Below are 20661 nucleotides of genomic sequence, written 5' to 3'. Positions count from 1 at the left end.
TTGTAGTTTGTTACATACCTCTGGCATGGAACTGACTTCATGCACTTGTCCGATAAGTTTACAGTAGGACTGAAAAAGCAACAGCAGCTGGAAGTGCAGTTTATATAATCGCTGACACAGTTCCAATTGCTAGAGAGAAGGATTTGTAGGAGAAGAAATAATTAATAAGATCATAAGTTGCGATTCAATAACTAATAAAACGCATTGAGATAGTTCCGTTCTCAAAAAACATGATTTTACTTAAGTATGATCATATACTATTTCAGAAAACAAGTAATGTTGTTTCTTCTGCAGGTAAGTCATATATGACATTGAAAATCAAAATTATGATGGCTAGCTCTCACATAGCACCCATCAGCATCAATCTCAAAGCAGTTTATATAGGTTAGCTTTACTGTCTCCAGTTTGCAGCTGGAAAGCAGAGGCAGAATATGGGGGAAATGACTTTGCTGCATAGAACATAAAACTCTAAAAAACTTCAGAAATGGCCAAAGACCTCTTCTAAGACGATGGAAATCCAAGAGAGAAGCAATGAAGTAGTTGTCCAACAGGGTCAAAGCTCCTGCCTGCTTCTCTGAGGGGAGAGGAAGAGAGGCAATAAATCCAGCCAGGAGCAGGAAGAAATGCCAGCTCTTCAACTTAAACCCCAGCTCAGGGATTTTCCACCACCTTAAAGAAACCATACAACAGATGGATGGAGTTTAATGTGTAAGAGGACATCTGGCTTCTGCAATTTATTCTCCCAGATTAAGTAGGTACTATTCTATGAATATTAAGTTGTTTCTTCCAGTGTAATGCGCAGCACCACACAAAAGGTGTCAGACACATTGAAGTAACGTGCAATGGGCACGTCTGCCGGAGGAGTCAAGTTAATATGCTTATGGTCCTGGTATCCGCAGTTCCACAGCTGGATCATGGTGCGGAAGGGAGGAGTACTTAATCTTTGGCAAATTAGGGAAGCAGTGAAAAATCTGTGAGTACAAGTCAGGAGGCCTCCCGACCCTTTGGCAGGAAAGCCTTACAGACTTCAAACCAGATTTGATTTGTCTTCTCTTACAGACCCAGTGACCAAGGGTGGGCTCAGGGATCTTTCCAATTTGCTTGGAGGAACTAGAGCAGAGTTTCATGCCAAACATGGCAGAAAAGAAGAAGCTATTAATGTCTTTGTGCTTTCCTTAAAGCACTTCATACATGCTTAGCTACCAGCATGTACTTCAGCTAGTTGCTGAATTGGAGTTTCTGCAAATGCCAGCACAAATACTAATAAAAAGTACTTTGAAAACATCATAAATGTTAATTGGACTGAAGTGTTTATTTGCATATGGTTCAATATTTAAGTGCCAGGGTTTTTATTAATAAGCCAAAATTAGAACCATATACTTAGCGTTCCAGTTCCCAAAATTTCTGTACCAGCCAGAGAAGGTTTGAGGTCAAGAGAGAGAGGTTCTTTGGCAAATTTCAGCTTTGTTCGTCAGGGAGGGGTGGACACCACCTATGAACAGTCAGCCAAGGGCACTGCCAAAACGAGGTAGAGCTAGTCTCCTTCGGAAGGAGGTTTACGGAGGAGAGCGGGAGCAGGAGGGGAGTGCCAAGCCAGCGGGTGTCAACCTGGTCCTGCTGAAGGCCAGGGAGACGGGGCTGCTCCCACCTCAGCGTTGGTCTGCAACGGTCAGCACTGTGGGTTTGCCCGCCCTGAGCTCTGCGCCATTACGGATAAACCGTTTCTGGTACCCCGGTCCGTACGTTTAACGTTTGTTGCCGGAAGGGAGGAATCCCACCAGACCTGATCGGACAGCAAAGACCCGCGGCAGCTAGAAGCGAGGCCCAGCAGATCTGTGGTGGGGAAAAAAGGGGGGGGAATGGATGTGCGACACGCTAGGACAGAACCTATCTGTGGCCGAGAAAATGAAGAGTTAGGGCGTGAGGGATGCTGCCTGTTAAATAAACCTGCCCAGAGGCCATTCTCTGTAAGCGAGGCCACGGAGCACCGCCAAGCTTGCATCCCTGCGGCTAACCGTTCTCCTCCCAAAATAAAGAGCGACTGTTTAGATACAACCTCCTGGAAACGGCTCTGGCTTCTGTCTTCTCTCGAACGTGCTCGGGCATGTCAGGGGCTGGCTGGCACCCAGCCGGGGAAGGTGCGGACCGCTCAGCCCTAACGCCAGCCCGGGAACACGGGCTTGCTCCCCGGTCCTCTTTAATTCACCGGCAGGGACTCGGCCTGAGGTTCTCCAGCAGGCACCAAACTCATCCTGTTCAAATTTTGGAGAACTGGCAACACTACATAGCAGTTAAACACACCTATACTTGAAGTTGTCAGGGAGTTAAAAACTAATTGAAAACCAGGACAGAGCATAACATAATTAAAAAAAAAAGTCTCATGACAGCTCGGCATGTAATACATGATTTTTTTTAGTCCTTGGAGAACAATAATTCGGTTTCACCCTTCTGGCTGCTAACCTGAATGAAGGCCAACTAAGGTCAAACTGAAGACTCAAGTTTGACTCACTCAGTATTTAGTTACCATATCAACCAACTCGATTTTTGTTATTCCTAAATAAGTATTAGAAACCAATAGTGGTGAAACTATTCATCAACGTATAAACAAAACCGATTTGAAACATAACCGTCAACTATAAATTGTAGGTTTTCATTAGGACAAGTTGAAAATTATAAATTTTAAAACAACAGCAAATTTTATCTTCCACTCCAGCACATTATAACCCTTCACAGGCTTGATTTTTAAAATTTTATGTAAATGACCATTTAAAACAGCACATGAACGTGTCAGAATTCTGGCACAGTATTTTTAGATTTCACAAAACACACCTTAGTAAATTATTTTAGTCACAGCATGTAGGACCACATATTCTACAGGAAAATTATAACGAAAAAGGAAAACATGCTTAGAAGTAAAACAGTAAAATTGGGGTGTATTAGTCCATCTACAGATGGACAAAGAATATGAAAGAACTTCAACTTACTGCAAGAGATTCCATTTGCTACACAGCAAGCATGGCACAGGAGAAAAGGAAAGGAAAGAAAGTATAGTGTCAGTGTAATGCATGCAATAGGAAGCACAGCCCATCTTTAATAGCATAACTTGTCAGCAGTATTAGCAATGCTTGCCTCAACCTGATAACTGGTTGGAAATATCACGTACAACATGCACAGCATTCTTAATAAAATCAAGCTTTAATTCTAATGGTAAATTACAGTCTAAATATCCTCAGTTAGATCTTCAGATTTATTAGTTTTGATTTATCCCACTCAGTAGCTCAGGAACTTACAGTGAAATTGTGTTAGAAAACTCTTGAAGTAACACTTTTCTTTAAAATTGCTTTCTCTGTTATTAAAAAGGGCTCATATTGCAAAGTACTCAAAAAATTAGGCAGGGTTTTCAAGTGATGAACAGAACTGAACTTTGTTATTTACAAATACTTTGTTATTTATAAATACTTCTATTTTTGGATATAATAGATCTAATGAAATTTCCAGGATTAGCTTTGTGACTGCCAGATTTATTACTTGGCACATTGCAATGGAAACATTTCACATATAACTTTTAAGTTATGACTATCATAAGAAAAAAGAAATTAATGGAAAATGCCAGTTTGGTTTCACTACATGGCAATGCCACAAGTTCAGACAGCTTTGTATTCCTTCCTCTCACCAGTAATGATTCACTGATTCCTAATTCTGGAGCTATTAAAATGTCAGTGTAAGTCCTGTTGCAATAGTAATAAAAATTCTAGTTGACCTCCATTAGCATTTCAAAGATTATGGAACTAACTTCTCTCCTCAAAAAAAAGTGTTCCTCTTTTCTTTGCCAAGAACTAACATTTGCACTCTGTGCACTTCTAATGCAGCTTTCCTTATTTTATATATATTAGATTCTCAAGACATTTTAGATGAGCAGAGTTGTCGTAAATGCTGTAATTAACAAACACAGTGCATCTGCCCAGTTACAGCCTGATGTCAGTGCATATGCACAAGTGTTAATAAACATTTGGAATTCTTATCAAAATTATTTACCTTACCATCAATACAAAGGCAGCAAACGCAGAAATGTGAAATAATGCTAACTTGATATAGCCCAACAAAGTATTTCAGTCTGGCTTCTTTCCATGGGCCTTACTATTAAAAAATGTATGAAAAGTATTATCCCAAATCCTGCAGTACTCTTTCATATAGCTATGACAAACTAAGCTTTAAGCTCCTGTGATGTTTAATTTTATGCCTTTAACATTGCTTGAACAGTTTTTTTCTTCTATTTAGTACTCTTGAACAAAACCCTTGATATCTTGGCTTCCATTCAGTTCATGTAAATTAAGCTTTGTAAAGCTAAATTCAAGATAAGAAGAGGACAAGAGCAGACAGATCACTGCGCTCTAATAAATTCACAGGTATGCTGGCTTGTGTTTTTCAAATCTTGTTTGTCTCTGTCTTAAGCTCCTCTGAAGTTTAGCATGCCACCAAGTTTCATTTGGACTTTCAAAAATATTGGAATCCACATATAATTTCTAATTTGCCATGGAATTTACTTTAAAGAAAGGGGGGGGAAGCAGCAAATAAGTGAATTCCATGGTCTTTTTTTCCAGAAAAAGCTGTCTTCTCTGTACTGCTTCCAAAACCAGGGCAAGCCAAAAAAAAGGAGTGGGGAAAGGGTTTCACAGTACATGAAAAACCCTTTCAGTCTTCACTGAAAGAAAATATACTGGATACAGAATCTCCCTAAACTACTGATGCTCAACTCAATACTGCTCTACAATTTCATGATTGTAGCTTATCTTCCTCTCTCTTTCAGCATAAAATGAAATATTCCTTGGAAGTTGAAAAGACATTAATTATTGGACTAAGTGACATTTCTTTTAGTCCTCAGCAGCAAGGGCTCAGGGGGAGTGATCCTAGCCTTCACTCTTCTTCTCAATTTCTAGTTTAATTCCTATAGTAAGGGAAGTGTTGTTTTAGATTAGTTGATAGACACTACACAATTAGTGGGTTTGGCAGCTGAAAATACCAAATGTTTAGAGTATTTGGATCACTTGCACAGTCCTTTATGCAGCTAGTAAATGCTACACATAAGAAGAACACACCCCCTAGAAGCAATACTTTGATTTAGTTTTTTACTGAGACAGAGAATTACTGTTCTGTACTATTAGCAGATCAGGAAGATAGCAAAAGTAGTAATCTGTAGATCACAGGCCTTCTTGCTTTTTTCAAGGAATCATTTTTACATACTGAAAAGAGATGAAAGTTACACAATTATTTCTTAAGACATAAACGCTTTGATGGCAACACAGTCTTTAGTCATTTATTGGCACAGGAGAGTCCCACAATAACAAAGTAACTGCTGTGTGCAAGGGTTTTTAATTGCAAGTGCATTTTATTAAGGTATTCTATGTGACTTGACATTCCAGCAGACAAAAGCTTTTCCCACAATCTAGGAAGTGGGTATACATACATACAGATTTGTGTGTGTGTGTGTATATATATATCAGAGAGAAAAAGAGAGACAGAGCATATGCTGTGCATTCTTAAATATGCACTGGACTTGAAGGATAGTAGAAACTATTCTGTCTGGAGAAATCTAAACCACAGCTGTGTTCCTCCTTTAGAAAAGCTGCCTACCCAGGCCAATTTTACCTCATTGTCAACCCATGGATCTGTCAAACAGCATTCAGATAATTGATTATTGATTATTAAGAATTTCTAACTTAACAATGAGACTCACTGTGCCCTTGAGCTTTACTGTAACTCAGCTCAACTACAGATGACTATGGCCCCAAGAGGTACACCTCCAGTCTTAGTGGTGGCCTAGAGTAATTGAACCTTTAGCCACAGGGAAACCCATAGAAACAGGTACATTCTGAATTTTGGGGGCAAATTTTTATGGGGTGCAGCATGTTTTAAATATCCATTAACAGTTTGAGTTTGCAAAGCCCACGTCCATTAGCTTGTGGTGAGCTTTGGGATGAGGAAGGTTTAAGGTAGGTGCGTCCTGACTGTGGAGTATCTCATGAGGAGATAGACACTTATCTGAATTAGCAGTGCTAACTGACAAGAAAAATAGGATCTTCCATGTATGTCTTTTCCAGAAAAAACCAACTACCAAACAAAACCGGTCTTTGACTAGATCAGGCATTGGAACAGGCTGCCCAGGAAGTGGTTGAGTCACCATCCCTGGAGGGATTCAAAAAGCGTGTAGACAAGGCACTTCAGGACATGGTTTAGTGAGCATGGCTGATGGTTGGACTCGATGATCTTAAAGGTCTTTTCCAACCTGAAGGATTCTATGATTCTAAAAAAATCCCCTTTCAGTAAAGCTGAAGAACATACTGATAGCTGTACTCATCTAAGACTGTTACACCTGGACGGACAGCACAATAGTATGTGTGTTACCTTTTGTCTATAAATTGACTCCTACGTCCTTGAGACTCTGTTGGCCAACGTAGCATCAAAGCTTACAAATCACAGACATACCCAAATCATGTCATCTGTTGCAAGAATAAGGGGGGGAAAGGCATTCTGGGACATGAAGCTTTTACCCAATTCAGAAAAGTTGCTAGCTCTAGTAGCTGACCTGGACAACTTCTATTTCAAGCTTCGTTAATGTCAGAATAAGCAATTTTTGCCTTTGCCCATTTTCAGTAACAATAACAATGGTCAACAAATCATGTGCAATTATTTTGAAATAAGATCTGATTAAAGAAACTGGTGCCAAATGAGTTACCAGCATCAGCAGGCATTTGTGATGCAACTGCTTGCGCTAACTCTGAATTTGGTCCTTATGTCTGTCTTGTCTGTAGAGGGGACTATTTTCACCTCAAGCTTTTTAGCAAGTGGGGAGTTCTGAGAATCTAAGATTTCTGCCTTCTGTAGAGCAACATGTTGCTTTTTCTTCCTTACAATAATTTCTGCTCCTTTTACAGAAGTAGCCTGTTTTTGTGCTTAGCTAAGCAATTTTTTTTTATGCCAGAAGTTTTCAGCAGGATTTCAGGCCCTAGTCTAATCCTCAATGAGTTTAAGAGTTCAGGCAGGTTCCCTTGTGACTACCACTATAGGATAGATTTTTTTTCCCTACAATTACTAGATTCTTTAGCCTTTTAGGTTGAGGGAGAAGAGGAGAAAAATGTTAAGAAGACAAATACTTGCCACTCTAGGAGTAGTTTTTCCTTGTCCCTTACTAATCACATTTCCTCAGTTTCCCTGGACTCTTCCTCCCATTACAATTTTGTTGAATAAACAGAACGTTCCTTTGGGAAAAGCTGCTTCAATTGACAGGTGAATGAGAAGGGGAAGAAATACGCCTGTTGATCAAAGACCTACCATCCTGTCAACTTCCAAGGAATAATGCATTTTGGGATGAAGGAACAATGCTGGGGAGAGACCAGGGATTCCTGCAGGAGCGAGAAACCCTTCTTTTCAGTCTGTTTAATAAGCAGTAAGAATACTAACCCCCGCTTCACAAAACACACATTTAATTCTGAGACAGAGAACACCTAATTAAAAAAACCCGCAGAAGTGGAACACGACATTATTAACTTTTAGATGCATTTAGGCCAGCTATATGAGCTTACATCACAGTTTGTTCCTTATCCTCAGCATTCTCTCTCCTCTACTTTTTTAAAAAAGAAACAATGCAGATTATCAGCAAGATGTGTGATCCTCCATCCCATTCTATGGGTTTTCAAAAGAGGGATGAAGAGGATAAGCTAAGCTGTATACAGTAAGACATGTAACACTACCGTCTGAAGTCTCTGTTCAGGGGGTTGTGCATCAGTGGGAAGAGAAAGCCCATGCACGTTCCAATAGTTACACCTCCCTACGTATACGTAAGCTCCCTCTCCTGATGTACTTGTAGGAGAGGTAGTAGCATGTGTTCCAGGCCTCTCTTTTTTAGATTTGAGAATAGCTCACTTGCAACTTCTCTGTACACCATTACAATTACAGAAGAGAGACAGTATCTTATTTAAATGCATCGGAAGGTGTCTGTAACTTTTGCTGGTACCGATGCCAGGTGGGGGAAGATTGAACAGTTTTCCCACTGCTTGTGATTGCAGCCAGAGGATTTATTAGCAAATTAGATTTGCTAATAAGGTCAAGGAAGCCAAAACGCAGGGGTGGCAAGGATTTGGGATTCTTGGGAAATGGCATAAAAAAATAAAAATCAAGAGTGTTCAAAGAGAGGAACACAAATACATGGAAGTGAGAAAGAGAGGTTAAGATAAAAACAGAAGAAAATAAAGTGAATTGGGGGAGAAGACAAACAAACCAACATATGAATAAAACAAGGTATTTGAAAAAAATGTTTACAATAGGCAACTGTGTGTTCTGAAAATGTCAGCATTATCTTTTATAAGTTAAATTACACGGAAAGAGGAGATGTCACTTTTTTCCACATGCTGTTGCTGCTTCCTGACTTTGGCTAATTCTCCCCGGCCTCCTCTTTTTCCCATCCTTCCATTCTTTTTCCTCCAAAATGAAAAAAAAAACCCCAACAAAAAACCCACAAAAAAAGATTTCTCAACTTGTTCTACACCACTAAGATACCAGCTGTTTCCTATAGTAGTATTACAAATAACAGGAATGCCTGCTGATGGTGCTGATTTCTGAAAAGATTGATTTATTAACTGGAATCAACACACTAAATATATATATTTATGTATATATATATGCATATAAGCGTGTAAAACTTCTGTTCAAAAGTGATAAAGAGACATTTTGCCTTAGGTATAAATACTCATCTACAGCATAAATTATTTCACTGGCCATTTTACAGTCATTATTTCATAACTACTATTCTAAGCGTATTTCAACCAGGCAAGCCTCGCTGCTGGGCAGACCAAGCCTGTAACAGCCGTAGATAAAATGGGTGTAGTGTGGAAGCACAGTACACCAGGAGTGACTTTCAGAGACACAGCGCTGTGGGAAACTGCTGCAGCAACATCTTTCTAAAAGGGAGAGCACACACAACCCGGGCAGGGTTAGCTCTGCTTCCTTGTCTACACTAGGAAGGCAGAAGGATTGCTTCTGAATACTTCCCCTTTCCTGCGGCCAGGACTGACGCAACAATACCTTTGAGCCTTAGGTGTGAAAACTGGATTACGTCCAAGCCCAGCAGACAGACAAGGAGGAGGCACAGCAGGTTCTTGTGGGTCCGAGAACAAGATATATCACACCTGTCACTTTACAGGAGAGAAATAATACTGCTCATTCATTACCTTTTCTTCTGAGTCCCCTGGCTGGCAGGTAATAACTCCATCTCGTGAGCCCCCAGCAAACGTTGCTTTGCAGTTTGCAAGCCACTGTTTTCAGAAAGAAATGAAAAGAAGATATGAATAAGCGCTATAGTTTGAAGAAAGGTAAGCAGTATTTTAGTGTCACAGCACAGCATGTAAACAAATAAAAATCTGCAGTTGCACTTTTTATGCACACAGACTGTGACAATTTGCTTTGATTGTAATTTTAAAAGTGTAGTCTTGATTTCCATTAGTATTTGAATTGCATAAACCAAGAAAATTAATTAATTACTGAATAGGATAAAGGACAGATAAGGAATATTAAAGATGCCAATGTTTCTAAAATTAAGGGATACAATAGCTATTTTTTTAGTTCTGGTTCATATGTTCAGGAAGAAACATTTAATGAATCCAGTACCTGAAACATGTTTTTCTACTAAACATTAGTTTAAACAGAACTGAGTGTATCTGCAGTCTCCTGACATAGACATGTATATACACGTACAAAACCAAGAACATAACATAATCTAGCATACCGAGAGCGTTGCTTCTTTCCTGTTGTTGTATGTGTCCAGGTACTCCTGCAGTTCTAAAACACTGAACTTCAGCTTTTCAAGAAGGCCACAAGAGAGCAGCTGGAGAAATGAAATCAAAATATCTAGTAAATGTCACTATAAAAGAACAAAAATATTAGCAGAGTAGAAAGTATAGTAAAGATCTTGCAAAAGAATACTTAGATTTACAGATACTAATAGTGAAAAATATTTATATTTATGCAAAAATACAGACAGACTACTGTACTGCAAACTCAACAGCAAAAGTTGCACCTGTGATAATGTGGAATTGAAATTGTGTTCTAACAGCTTTGCAGAGGACTTCCCTAAAATAAAATATTGCACAAAGCTTAATTAGTTAATCTCCACAGCTCTCTGATGACGTAAGGTACAGCTCTTCCACAGTCACAGCAGTAGGCCCAAGATTACATTTTGCAAGTTCCTACCTCCACACTTCTGTCTGAGGCCACACTGTCCTGATGCTGTTCGATAAACATGGGCCAGAATGAAAACAATGGGAAGGGCTATCTCATTCATTCCCTAATACATATTTTTATCATCCAGCTCACATCACAGTTGACTCAAATGAAACCACTAAACATGTTACCATCTTTCATGCTGAACTATGTAAAAAATAGCTTCTCCCTTTCCAGTTATGGAGCCAACTGGCTCTGGTAGGCACCGGTTTTATATTGGTTTTTGGCACACAGGCTTAACACATCATAACTATTCTAAAATTCTATGATTCTGTGATTCTATATTGCCCATCTGCCGTTACTTGCCTAATAAAATAATATGGAAAATTAATGGAAATATGGTTAAGAACAGCAGATAAAAATTAGAGATAGGAGGTGAGTACCTTTTTGACATATCTGTTCAGGAGTTGCTCAAAAGTGAAACAGCCAGTAAAGTAACACATTGCAATGCAGCACACACCTTTTGAAAGGAATATACTCACTGTTTCTGCATCTACAAAAAGGGTGGGACATTCCGAACATGATGTTAGCATCTGAGAAGACCTCACAAACTTGGAGCCTATTCCTCGCAGGTTGTCTCCCAAGTAACTAGCTGCATCACAGGTTAGGAAGCAGAATCTTTTCTGAATATTCTGGAAAGCAAAATACAGTTTATTACATTCTTTACTCAAGTACAAGCTTCCTTCCTTTGCAAACGAACGCCAGGCTTTTTTTCCTTCGCACAATAACACATGTAAAACAGACCATCTCCCTGTGGAGAACTGAACGTCTGCTCAAGGATACTGAATAATAGTTATGCTGGAGATGGTGTACAGCTGGGCAGCTGTGAAACTAACTACAGAATTCATAATAATCTACTACCGAAATACATTCTTTCTTGTAAAGACAATTCAATCTTTATAAAGTCTTTTACCTGCAGGTAGCTTTTTTCCTTGGCTGTTCAGAGTTAACAGAGTTGATCAGCACATTACTTTTTCTGCCCATTCCGGGCATTGTTTTGTTAGTATTCCATGTCAAGTGGCTAATCAGATAATATAATGGACATCCTAATGCCAAACAGCAGCATGGAAATTTCAGAAAAAACCTTTTGTTTTCCCCTGTGGGAAAAACTTTCTTACTAAAACTTTTCTGCTGCTTGGGAGGACTCCAGAAATACTGCATGGCATCCGGGAATTATTCTTCTCAAAGTTTTTTTGTGTTTTGAGTCCTAGACCAGTCTAGTCTTCAGAAACATTCTAGTGCTGCTACTTTCTTTTCAGTGAATAATATATAAAGTGAATAATAAATAAAAATAATATATTAGTCTTGCAGGAACTGAAATAATGATATTGATCAATACACAGCAGGTTTCACTGCCAAAATATATCTCACTAAGGCCAGCTGCTCAGCAGGTGGGAGTAACATGAAAATATTTTTAAAAATAAAAGTATGCAACATTTTTATATGATTCATTCCACGTTACCATAGGCATTCCTCTGAGGAATGTAGGTTAGGACCTGTATTACCATAAGCATGCCTCACTGGAGAGGCAAATACCAATCTGGATGCCAGAGATATAAATAGCCTGTTACTGCTCCTACACTGGAGCGCTGAAGTTAAGCACCTAGAATCAGGTGAGCTGAATTCAGACTATATTGATAATGGAAGCTGTTGGATTGAATGACCTTTCAAGAAAAGCTACATAAGCCCTCACATTGTAGGTAGAGTATACACTATCAATAATTTATAAAATGGTTAAAGAGAAACTTCCTCTACAGACCAATTTCATAACTGCTTATTTGTGAATCTCTCTCTAAAGCATCTGAACTGGCCATCTGAACACAGTCAAGCTCGGATAGACTGATACTTGTCTTACTCTATGTTTCTACCATCTTACTTCAACACAGAAACAAAAAGTGCTACACATGTCACTCAGCACATGGTTCAGATTCTCTGCTGCACTGACTCTGTAGTAGAGGCAAGGGGCTCTTACTTATCACCAAACCAGGTAAATGATTATTTTTATGAGCAACTAGCAGAATCATCTGAATCATAAGGCTTGGTGACAGTTGGAGATTTACTACTATGATGGCTTCTGAAAAGAAAGATTCAGTCCAAGTTTCAGTGAAACTTGCTGACAACTCTTCCGCCAAAGGAAAGAGATCTAGATTTGATCCTAACCAACAGAAAAGAACTAGCTGAGAATATAAAAGTGGAAGGAAATCTAGAAGAACAGATTATGGAACAGAATCCAAGAGCTGTTGGTTGAAATGGACTTCTGGAGAACATCTGATCCAGCCTTCAACTCAAAGTGGGACTACTGTCAACACTAGATCAGGTCAGCTACGGTTTTATCTAGTTGAGTCTTGAAAGCTCTAAGGTCAGAGCTTCCTCAGGCTCTCTGAGTAACCTGTTTAGGTGCTGCAGTGCCCTCCTAGGCAAGAGTAATTTAGTTTATGAATATGATGTAGTGAAGGAGACAGATTACAGAAATAATACAACCGACTACAATGCATTCAGAATTTGCAGGAAGGAGCCCATTAGAAATAACTTCATGGGGAAAGGAGATAATGAGAGGTAGCCATTCCTTTAGGAAAAAAAAAAGACGGCAGAAGCACATTCTATACCACTGAAAGACAGAAAATATATTAAGACATACATCTGGCTGCATCACAAATATTTCACTCAGGCAAATACTCATGCAAAAAAGAAGAACAGAAACTGAAACTGTGTTAAATTACTAACTTCGGTGCTAAAAATAGCATGGTGATGTAGGCACAACGATCAGAGAGGGAGATGCCAAATAAACTAGTAAGAGAAAGAGAGAATGTCAAGAAGTAAACTAGAAATAATTAAGAGGAAGGCCAAGGAATCACAATGGAGACAAATAGCTACTAACAGATGCTACTGAAAAGACTGATGTGTTTAATGCCTTCTTTTGCCCTATTCCTCTCAGAAAGGGCACCTGTGTACAGGTAACAATGAGACATCTACAAAAACTCGGGCGAGAACAGATCTTGCTAGTAAGGGCTTGGATATTTTTACATCTTTGCAGAATAGGGAAATTCATGCTATGATAGTTATAATACTGGCTAAGAGGTCTAGGAGCCAAGTAACTTTGACAACTCACAGAACACAGGGTGTTGTAAAAAACTTGAGGAAAGTGCTTATCTCAAAAAAACCCCAAGAGCAAAAGAATTAAACACAAAGTTCAGGAAATGGGGGAACATGTAAGACATGAATAATAGGCAGTATAGATTTGGTCAGAACAAATCATATCAAACTATTTAATTTTCAGGAAAGGTTAAAATTTTCTATTAGGAGGAGAAGCAATTGATATGTTATATATTAATTCATTTACTATCTTAGAAGTAAGGCAGAGAAACCTGGTCTAGAGGTAACTAGGTGTGCAAAACCAAATTCAGAAGTTAATTAGCTGACTGTCCAAGTGGAAAGATGAATTGAGTAGGATTCCACTGGGGACTGTCTCAGGCACTAACCAAGTCATTAATGAAAATACTGATCAATGGAATATGCAACACGATTATTAAATGCACGGAAGATTGAGCTGCAGGGGCTGCAAACTCCTTGGAAGCCAGGATTAGAATTCAGGCTGATCTTGATAAACTGGAGAAGTGGTGCAGGGAAAAGAAAGAAGGACAAAGTAGTAGGATAAAACAATCCTCAGAGCACATTCAGGATGGAGAATAACCAGGAAGGCAAAATTTTGTAGAAGAAGATCTGTATACTACATTGGGTTACAAGTGGAAAATGATTAACTGCATTCTACTGTACAGAGAGCAGAGAGAAGTTTTAAAACAGGAATACCTTCTATGAAACAGGTAATTCTCTTACAGTTGGTGCTGTTAAGAACTTAGGCTGAAATACAGAACCTGCTCTTGCTTTTCAAGTAATACACAGACTAACTGAAAAGAGCCCATAGCAACAGTGCGAAGTTTAGAAAATGTGACTTATGGGGAAGGTTGAAAGAACTGAGGTTAAGTAAGAGAAGTTTGGTGTAGGTGAAGTCATGGTAATGGTCTTCAAATATAAACAGCAACTGCGAAGAAGAGAAGAAGTACCACTGTGTATAGAGCAAGAAGCCACGGGCATAAAAAACAGAGAAGTTTTCAAGCGATAAGGAGAGTTAAGCATTGGACTACATTGCCTAGGAACGTTGTGAAGTTCCACCTTAGCCTAAAGGTTAAGAACAGTCTAGAGAAAAAAGTTAAAAATCATTTGACTGGAATGAAGGTTACAGTTGATCCTGTCCTGGGCAAGATAAGGAACATGAACTCTTCAGGTCCCTTCCAGCACACATCTACTCATGTGTTTTAACAGTTCTAGTTTATTTTATGAAAATAACTTCCTCAAAGCATTTCAGTGATGGCTTCATCAAAAGCTGACCAGTGTACTGTTTAGATTCAAGAAAACATATTCTTCCTTTACTGCTTTCCTTTTCAGATATTCGTAAAAGCAATGATTAATCTACAGCTACGAAGATAGCAGTCTTGAACAGTGTTTTAAAATATTAAAATGTGAAACAGCGAGAGACTGTACTTTGGTATCTATGTATAGTACTTCACTAAATACATTTATTTAGCAATTACATGGACTGTAAGTTATCATCTCAGCTATGTCCTTCCAGGTGCAGATTACAGTGGCTGAAATCTTTCAAGCGAGGTCTGAATGCAGTATGTATTTTATGACATGAGACTACTCTTAATAATAATGCCAACCACCAGCATATTATGAATAGGTATACGCCTGCATATAGTTGCTGAGCTTTGTGTCAATGTAAATAATAATGCAATATTCTCAGAACATTTTCTTCTTAACTTCAGGTTTCCTCTTCTGAGAAGAGGACTTTTCATAACAAAATGGCTTGACTGTGGAAACTACTTACTAGCTCTCAAATCTACTTGTCTTGGAACTGGCTGGTCTGCTGGAAGACATTTGATTCAATGGAATACCAAGAGGCAGCCATAAAGATAATCTAGAGACTTCTGAACTATGACTTGTTTACAGGGAAAGTACTTCAATAATTTCAGGAATTTTAAACAAGTTTAGCGTGTTGTCGGCAAACATCCAAGATACCATTAACTTGATGCAGACTGAAATGTAGGTGCCCTGGAAAATGCACTTCTTTCACTTCACCAAGTATTTAGTTGACAAGCTCCTCCAAACAAGGATTTTATTTCACAGTTAAATATTTTGGCAGTACTTTGTGTTGCAAGCCTAGCACATATTGGGCTTGTTTCTGAAACTTCCTGTTGGTGAGGGTCAAAAGTCTTTTAAGTTAGTGGATGAGTAGTAAAGTTTGATGGTGCAAACACAGTACAGTTCCAGACAAGCTGGGATCTTATGAAAAAAATCTGGGAAAATAATACTCCTATGTTTTAACTCTGAAGAGGAGAACAAAGCTTTTTTAATAAACTAAAAATACGGCTTTAACTCCAGCTAGAAAATTCTGGTTTGTTGATACTATTAACACCTTTTTTTTTTTTTTAATTACTATTATTCAGGTTTTGCTGTTGTTTAATTTTTTTTGGAGAGCAGTATTGTATCTTTCTCCTCCAGTATCAACTGAAGAAAATGAGTAGGCTATCTTCTGAATATAGGGCAAGCACAACAGCAAATGTAGTGTGGGCATGCCAGAATTTAAACAGATACTTTACAGGTGATGTTTAGGTCTTGCGTTACACAGTTTTATTTATTTAGTTTTCAGAAGTGTGACACCCGTTCCCTTTCACCGCTTCAAGGAGAACAAAAAGGACAAATAACTCTCAGAACACTTGAACAGGGCTATTAACCTCTAGGACTGACATAATGGCTGAAAAGCTCAAATACACATCATAAGGAAACAGAGGACTAATTTTCAGAATTGAACTCTCATGCACTCAAGTCAGTACTGTTTTGTTCTTCCAAATGGGTATTTATCAGTGTTTAAAAGAATGCCTATACGGCACCCATATATACAGCGGTGTAATATTTAAAGGAGGACAGAGTGTGCAGCTAGAGAAGACAACGATTAACTCCAGTGGAGCACACAGGAAACAGGATGGAGAAGAGATTCTTACTGTATGATGCTTCTTTCTTACAAGGATAGTCTTAAAGATATGAAAAGATCTTAAGACTGTGTATTTATTAGCAGGGTACCCATTGCTAGTAAATAATTGTATACTCTGCGATCATGGGTACTTAAACTCTGCATGAAGTTACCTGGCTGCTGTGTACACTGCTGCAGCATGCTAAACATCCTGCAGCTGCCTCATATAAAGCAGCAGAAACTATTAAAAAAGGCTTTAAGACTAATTACAGGTAAAACCAGACAATCATTCCTTAGAACAGCTTGTAATCTTGACTCCTTTTTTTTCTTATCTTTTTGCAAGATTCTTATCTTCGCAAGCATACAGTTTTAGAAAGGAGAAATGTATTTCTAGTCTTCAGACTCAATCTCTAGAATTTACGTTACATGATGGCAGCTGGATATTTCTATTCAGTTAGGTACAGAATATTTAATAATGTTGACATTTACATGGGCATGGTCAGAATTCAAAAGTTTGAGATAAAAGAACAGATTAACAATAGTTTGAGATTAAAAAGCTGTTTCCTGTCTCTTACAGTTATTGTTTCAGGCTGTTTCTAAAGTACTGAAGAAAATACTCTTTAAAGTGGATCCATATTTTATAAGGTTATCTCCAAACATGCAAGTATAAGATACATACTATTTTTATGACAAAACTGGTGCTAGAAGACAGTTCTGCATGAAGATCTACTATGGCAATTCTGCAGCATGCAAAATTACAATGGTTATATACCTAGTAGTTCACTACTGGTATTACTATCAAGAACCATCCGAACAGCCACACACAATCTAAACATTTTGATTTTCTATCTTCAACTTATTTTCTCACCTTAAACAGGGAAGAGAACACATGAAATGTATACACTGCACAGGAACCATCAGAGTCGCACATGAGCTGGTTGATATGACTACGCCAGGCTTCTTCTGCATCATCACATGCTGCTGGCTGAAATGCAGCAAGGATGGCAGAAAAAAATGGTGAGGGAGGAGGGGAGGCATTTCGATCAACATCTCCAAAACTGAAGGAGAAAAAAAAATAAACTGTGATGAAAGGAGAATACCAAGAAGGTGGCAGATAAAATACGTTATAGCAGAATGTTATAATCACAGGACCAATTACAGCACCTTTCTAAAAATATTCATGAACTTTCAAATTACTTTTGAAGGTTGGCAAGATGTTGGCTACAACAAGAAAAACCTCCAAATCAGAATCCCTGTCTTCAGGCAGCTATCATCTATACTTCCTCCATCCCAGAATACTTGAATTGTTTTATCGTACCATTGTTTGGAGGAAGAAGGCTGAAACTTCACAGGAGGATAAAGCCCATGAAGAAAAACTCCTTTTCTAGGAAAATTTGGTTTTAATAATGTATAGCAGAAGTACTGAAAAGAATCTCAGTGTGTACAAACTTTATATATACTGACCTGCTTGGTTCCCCCCCAATGTAATGGATTGGAGAAGATCCATCCCTTCTCCACACTGTTCTTAGGACAGAGCATTATTTTGGCACTCCATGGTCAGTGAAACAGGCTGACTACCATTTTTAAAGGGTATTAAGCTACTTGAGCTTGTGTATTTTCCTTTGGGATAGAGAAATACTTCCTATGGCTCCCAAGAACAGGAACTGTGATTCTGAAACATGGTGCTCAGACAGAGAGCGAGCTTCTTCATATATCCTCATTCCTTTCCTTTCCTTTCCATAAATATGGGCTAATTGCAGTCTAACTCAGCACCCAAAATCTGAAAGAGCTCCATAAGGCATGGAAAAATCTTGATGCCTTGTTGCAACATATACTGGGCCATGTTCACCAGCAGCCTCAAGAGTATGCAGATGGGATTTTTGACAATATCATGACTTCCTTATGACCTTTAAGAAATCAGAAGGATGAATACATGGGTGACCTGTTGAACAGATAACTAAGCAGTATTTCCATTACTGCGAATCTTTAAAAACCCCTTTTCAATTTTGATAAAAATATATTATATATATAATGACTAACTGCATAGATGTATGTAAAAATCCTATCTTGTTTCTCCTAGAAGGAAAATCTCGGGCGTTTTTTTGAGTTGTGTGATAATTATGCAGGTAATTAGAGCATTGTCTTCTAACTGCTCTAAACTCATGAGAATTCTATAACTCTGGTGGCCAAAAAGCCATTCCATTAAATAACACCTTGTTACCACTTCGTTGTACAGTGTAAAAGAAAATTTATGAATAATAGCATATACAAGTACCTAGCAAGAGCAAATTGTTCCAGCCTGTCAACTTTCTCTTCAGTCTCTGTCATATCCAGACTAAGGCTATCACTGCATTCAAATGCTCCAGGGAGCTCATTTGTAGACCCTGAAAGGTCATCCTCATGGACTGCTGTATCTTGTTCTTCATGGACAGCTTCAACCTAGGGGAGTGAATCATGATGTCTTAGAAAACAGCAAATTACTAAGTTAGTTCCACTACTAAATAGAAAGCATTTAATGAAAAAACCCACATGACAACATATTAAATTGCACAGATATATATAAAGCCACAGATTATAAATGACATGAATCAAGTTACACTTCTTAAAAAATATGCTATTTGCTTAACTTGCTGTCTTGGATCAATATTATTTTCAAGGCATTTCTTCAACTTAATTTGTCTAGCAAAATTTCAGATTTCAATGCATTTGGTAACATAGCAGGGGAGTGTTTTTTCAGGCAAAACAATCGGGTTCTTGTTACTGTCAAGCTGTCGTTGCCACTTACCACTTTATAGTGTCCAAGAGTGTATTAAAGACTCTCAAAATATATTGAAAACAATCACTGTCTGAAAGACTATATGCATGTTTAGAATTGAGAATTTTTTTCATCATGTCATTTACATAATAACTTCCATTCAAGAGGAATCCAAAGCATTCTACGGGCCATTAAAAGGATTATGCTTCTATCATTTCCTTCCTTTTTCATCCATTAGCACCTAAAGCTCTTGATTTCTTTTTGAAACCTTCCAATTTCTCTTGCATTTTTGGTTGAACAAATGTTGTTTTAATCTTTCGGCTTTTGTCTGCATCATCCATAGCATCCTGCAAAGCAGTTCGTGTAGGGATGGATGACTGCAGTGGGTAGCTCAAACTCTTTATCTTTTCTGTATGGGCTATCTCGTAAGGTATGTGTTTGTGCACGTAGGCATACGTGCATGTACATACAAGTGTTGGGAGCGGGTAGGGAGGGAAATCCATGGCAAGTGGAATTAAAAGAGAAAAGTGGCCCTCTGCAGGTTACCAGACCTGCTTGGATCCTACAGATAAATTCCAGGGATTTGCATTTCTAAAAATTAAACAAAACTTGTATCAGAAAGGACAAGATCAGAAATTAAGTAGGAGAAAGTTTTTTTGGTTTGGTTTGGTTTCTAAGGGAAAGGGATAGGAATATTCCTGAGTCCAGGGTGGATGAAATGAATCAGAGCACAAACCATCTTGAAAAGAGAAATGAAAGCTATAGGGCTGAATTACCAGAATATGAACCAGAGCAGCTGGCAAGAAGTGTAAATGTTTTATGCTTCTTCAAGAAGTAGTTAGTATTCACCACTTTCAAATATGAAATATTAGCTTGAAAGAACCATTGGTTTGTTCACTGTAATGACAGTGTTTGTATCAGGAAAACACATTTTGATGGGTAAGGGAGGAAGAAAGAGGAAGCAAACACCTCTCACCCATTGGAGTCCAATATGATGCCCAAAAAGCAAAACAAAAAAGTGGACTCTGAATATTCATGCAGGATTGGAGTACACTTGCAGAAATTGGTGAGTTTAGGTAACTTGAAAAATATATAAACCAGCATCATCTGAATCTTTGTATCACTCACAGCTTTATCCATCACTGCCTTCTCTTATAAATACCATCTTAATTATTGTGATCACTATCTTTAACAGAAAATAAGTTTAACTAATTGCACACCGTTAACATAATACCTGGGTTTTGGCACTGAAACATTTGAGAAGAGGCCCACTTAATCAGTCTGTTGCTCTCATTCATTGTGTCTATTTAAAAGCTGAGTTGATATTTTTGGTTTTGCTTATGATGCAACAACCAAACATTTTTGTACAGCACTAAAAAAGTAACAAAAAATTTTCCTCTGCATTGCTGACATACCATTAGCTCTCTGAAAGTAAGAACTCAGAGGAAAAGAGAAACAGGAATGAGCTCAGATTTTCTGTTATCAAATTAAGTAAAATTATTTAGGTGCAAGTTTCAAGTTTTCAGACTAAAAATTGGATGACTTCTTCCTTACAATAAATAAAACCCCAGGCATTTTAACATTGTTTATACTGAGCCCAATTTGT

General features: G+C 38.3%; 1 protein-coding gene across 1 annotated transcript in view; it reads right to left on the bottom strand.

Moving 5' to 3' along the window:
* The window catches only part of FRY (furry homolog (Drosophila)), a 176922-nt gene that overhangs the window by 5405 nt on the left and 150856 nt on the right, over window positions 1-20661 (bottom strand). The window contains exons 54-59 of the mRNA XM_010572715.1: window positions 18576-18739; window positions 17169-17358; window positions 10755-10904; window positions 9779-9877; window positions 9225-9308; window positions 19-129 (exon numbers count right to left, since the gene is read on the bottom strand). Of these exons, the coding sequence (XP_010571017.1) occupies window positions 19-129; window positions 9225-9308; window positions 9779-9877; window positions 10755-10904; window positions 17169-17358; window positions 18576-18739 (798 nt within the window). The remainder of the gene's footprint in view (window positions 1-18; window positions 130-9224; window positions 9309-9778; window positions 9878-10754; window positions 10905-17168; window positions 17359-18575; window positions 18740-20661) is intronic.

The sequence above is a fragment of the Haliaeetus leucocephalus genome, unplaced genomic scaffold (assembly GCF_000737465.1).
Source record: "Haliaeetus leucocephalus isolate CR32 unplaced genomic scaffold, Haliaeetus_leucocephalus-4.0 Scaffold351, whole genome shotgun sequence".
In the NCBI taxonomy this organism is placed as follows: domain Eukaryota; kingdom Metazoa; phylum Chordata; class Aves; order Accipitriformes; family Accipitridae; genus Haliaeetus; species Haliaeetus leucocephalus.
This window is presented reverse-complemented; position numbering and strand designations above follow the sequence as displayed.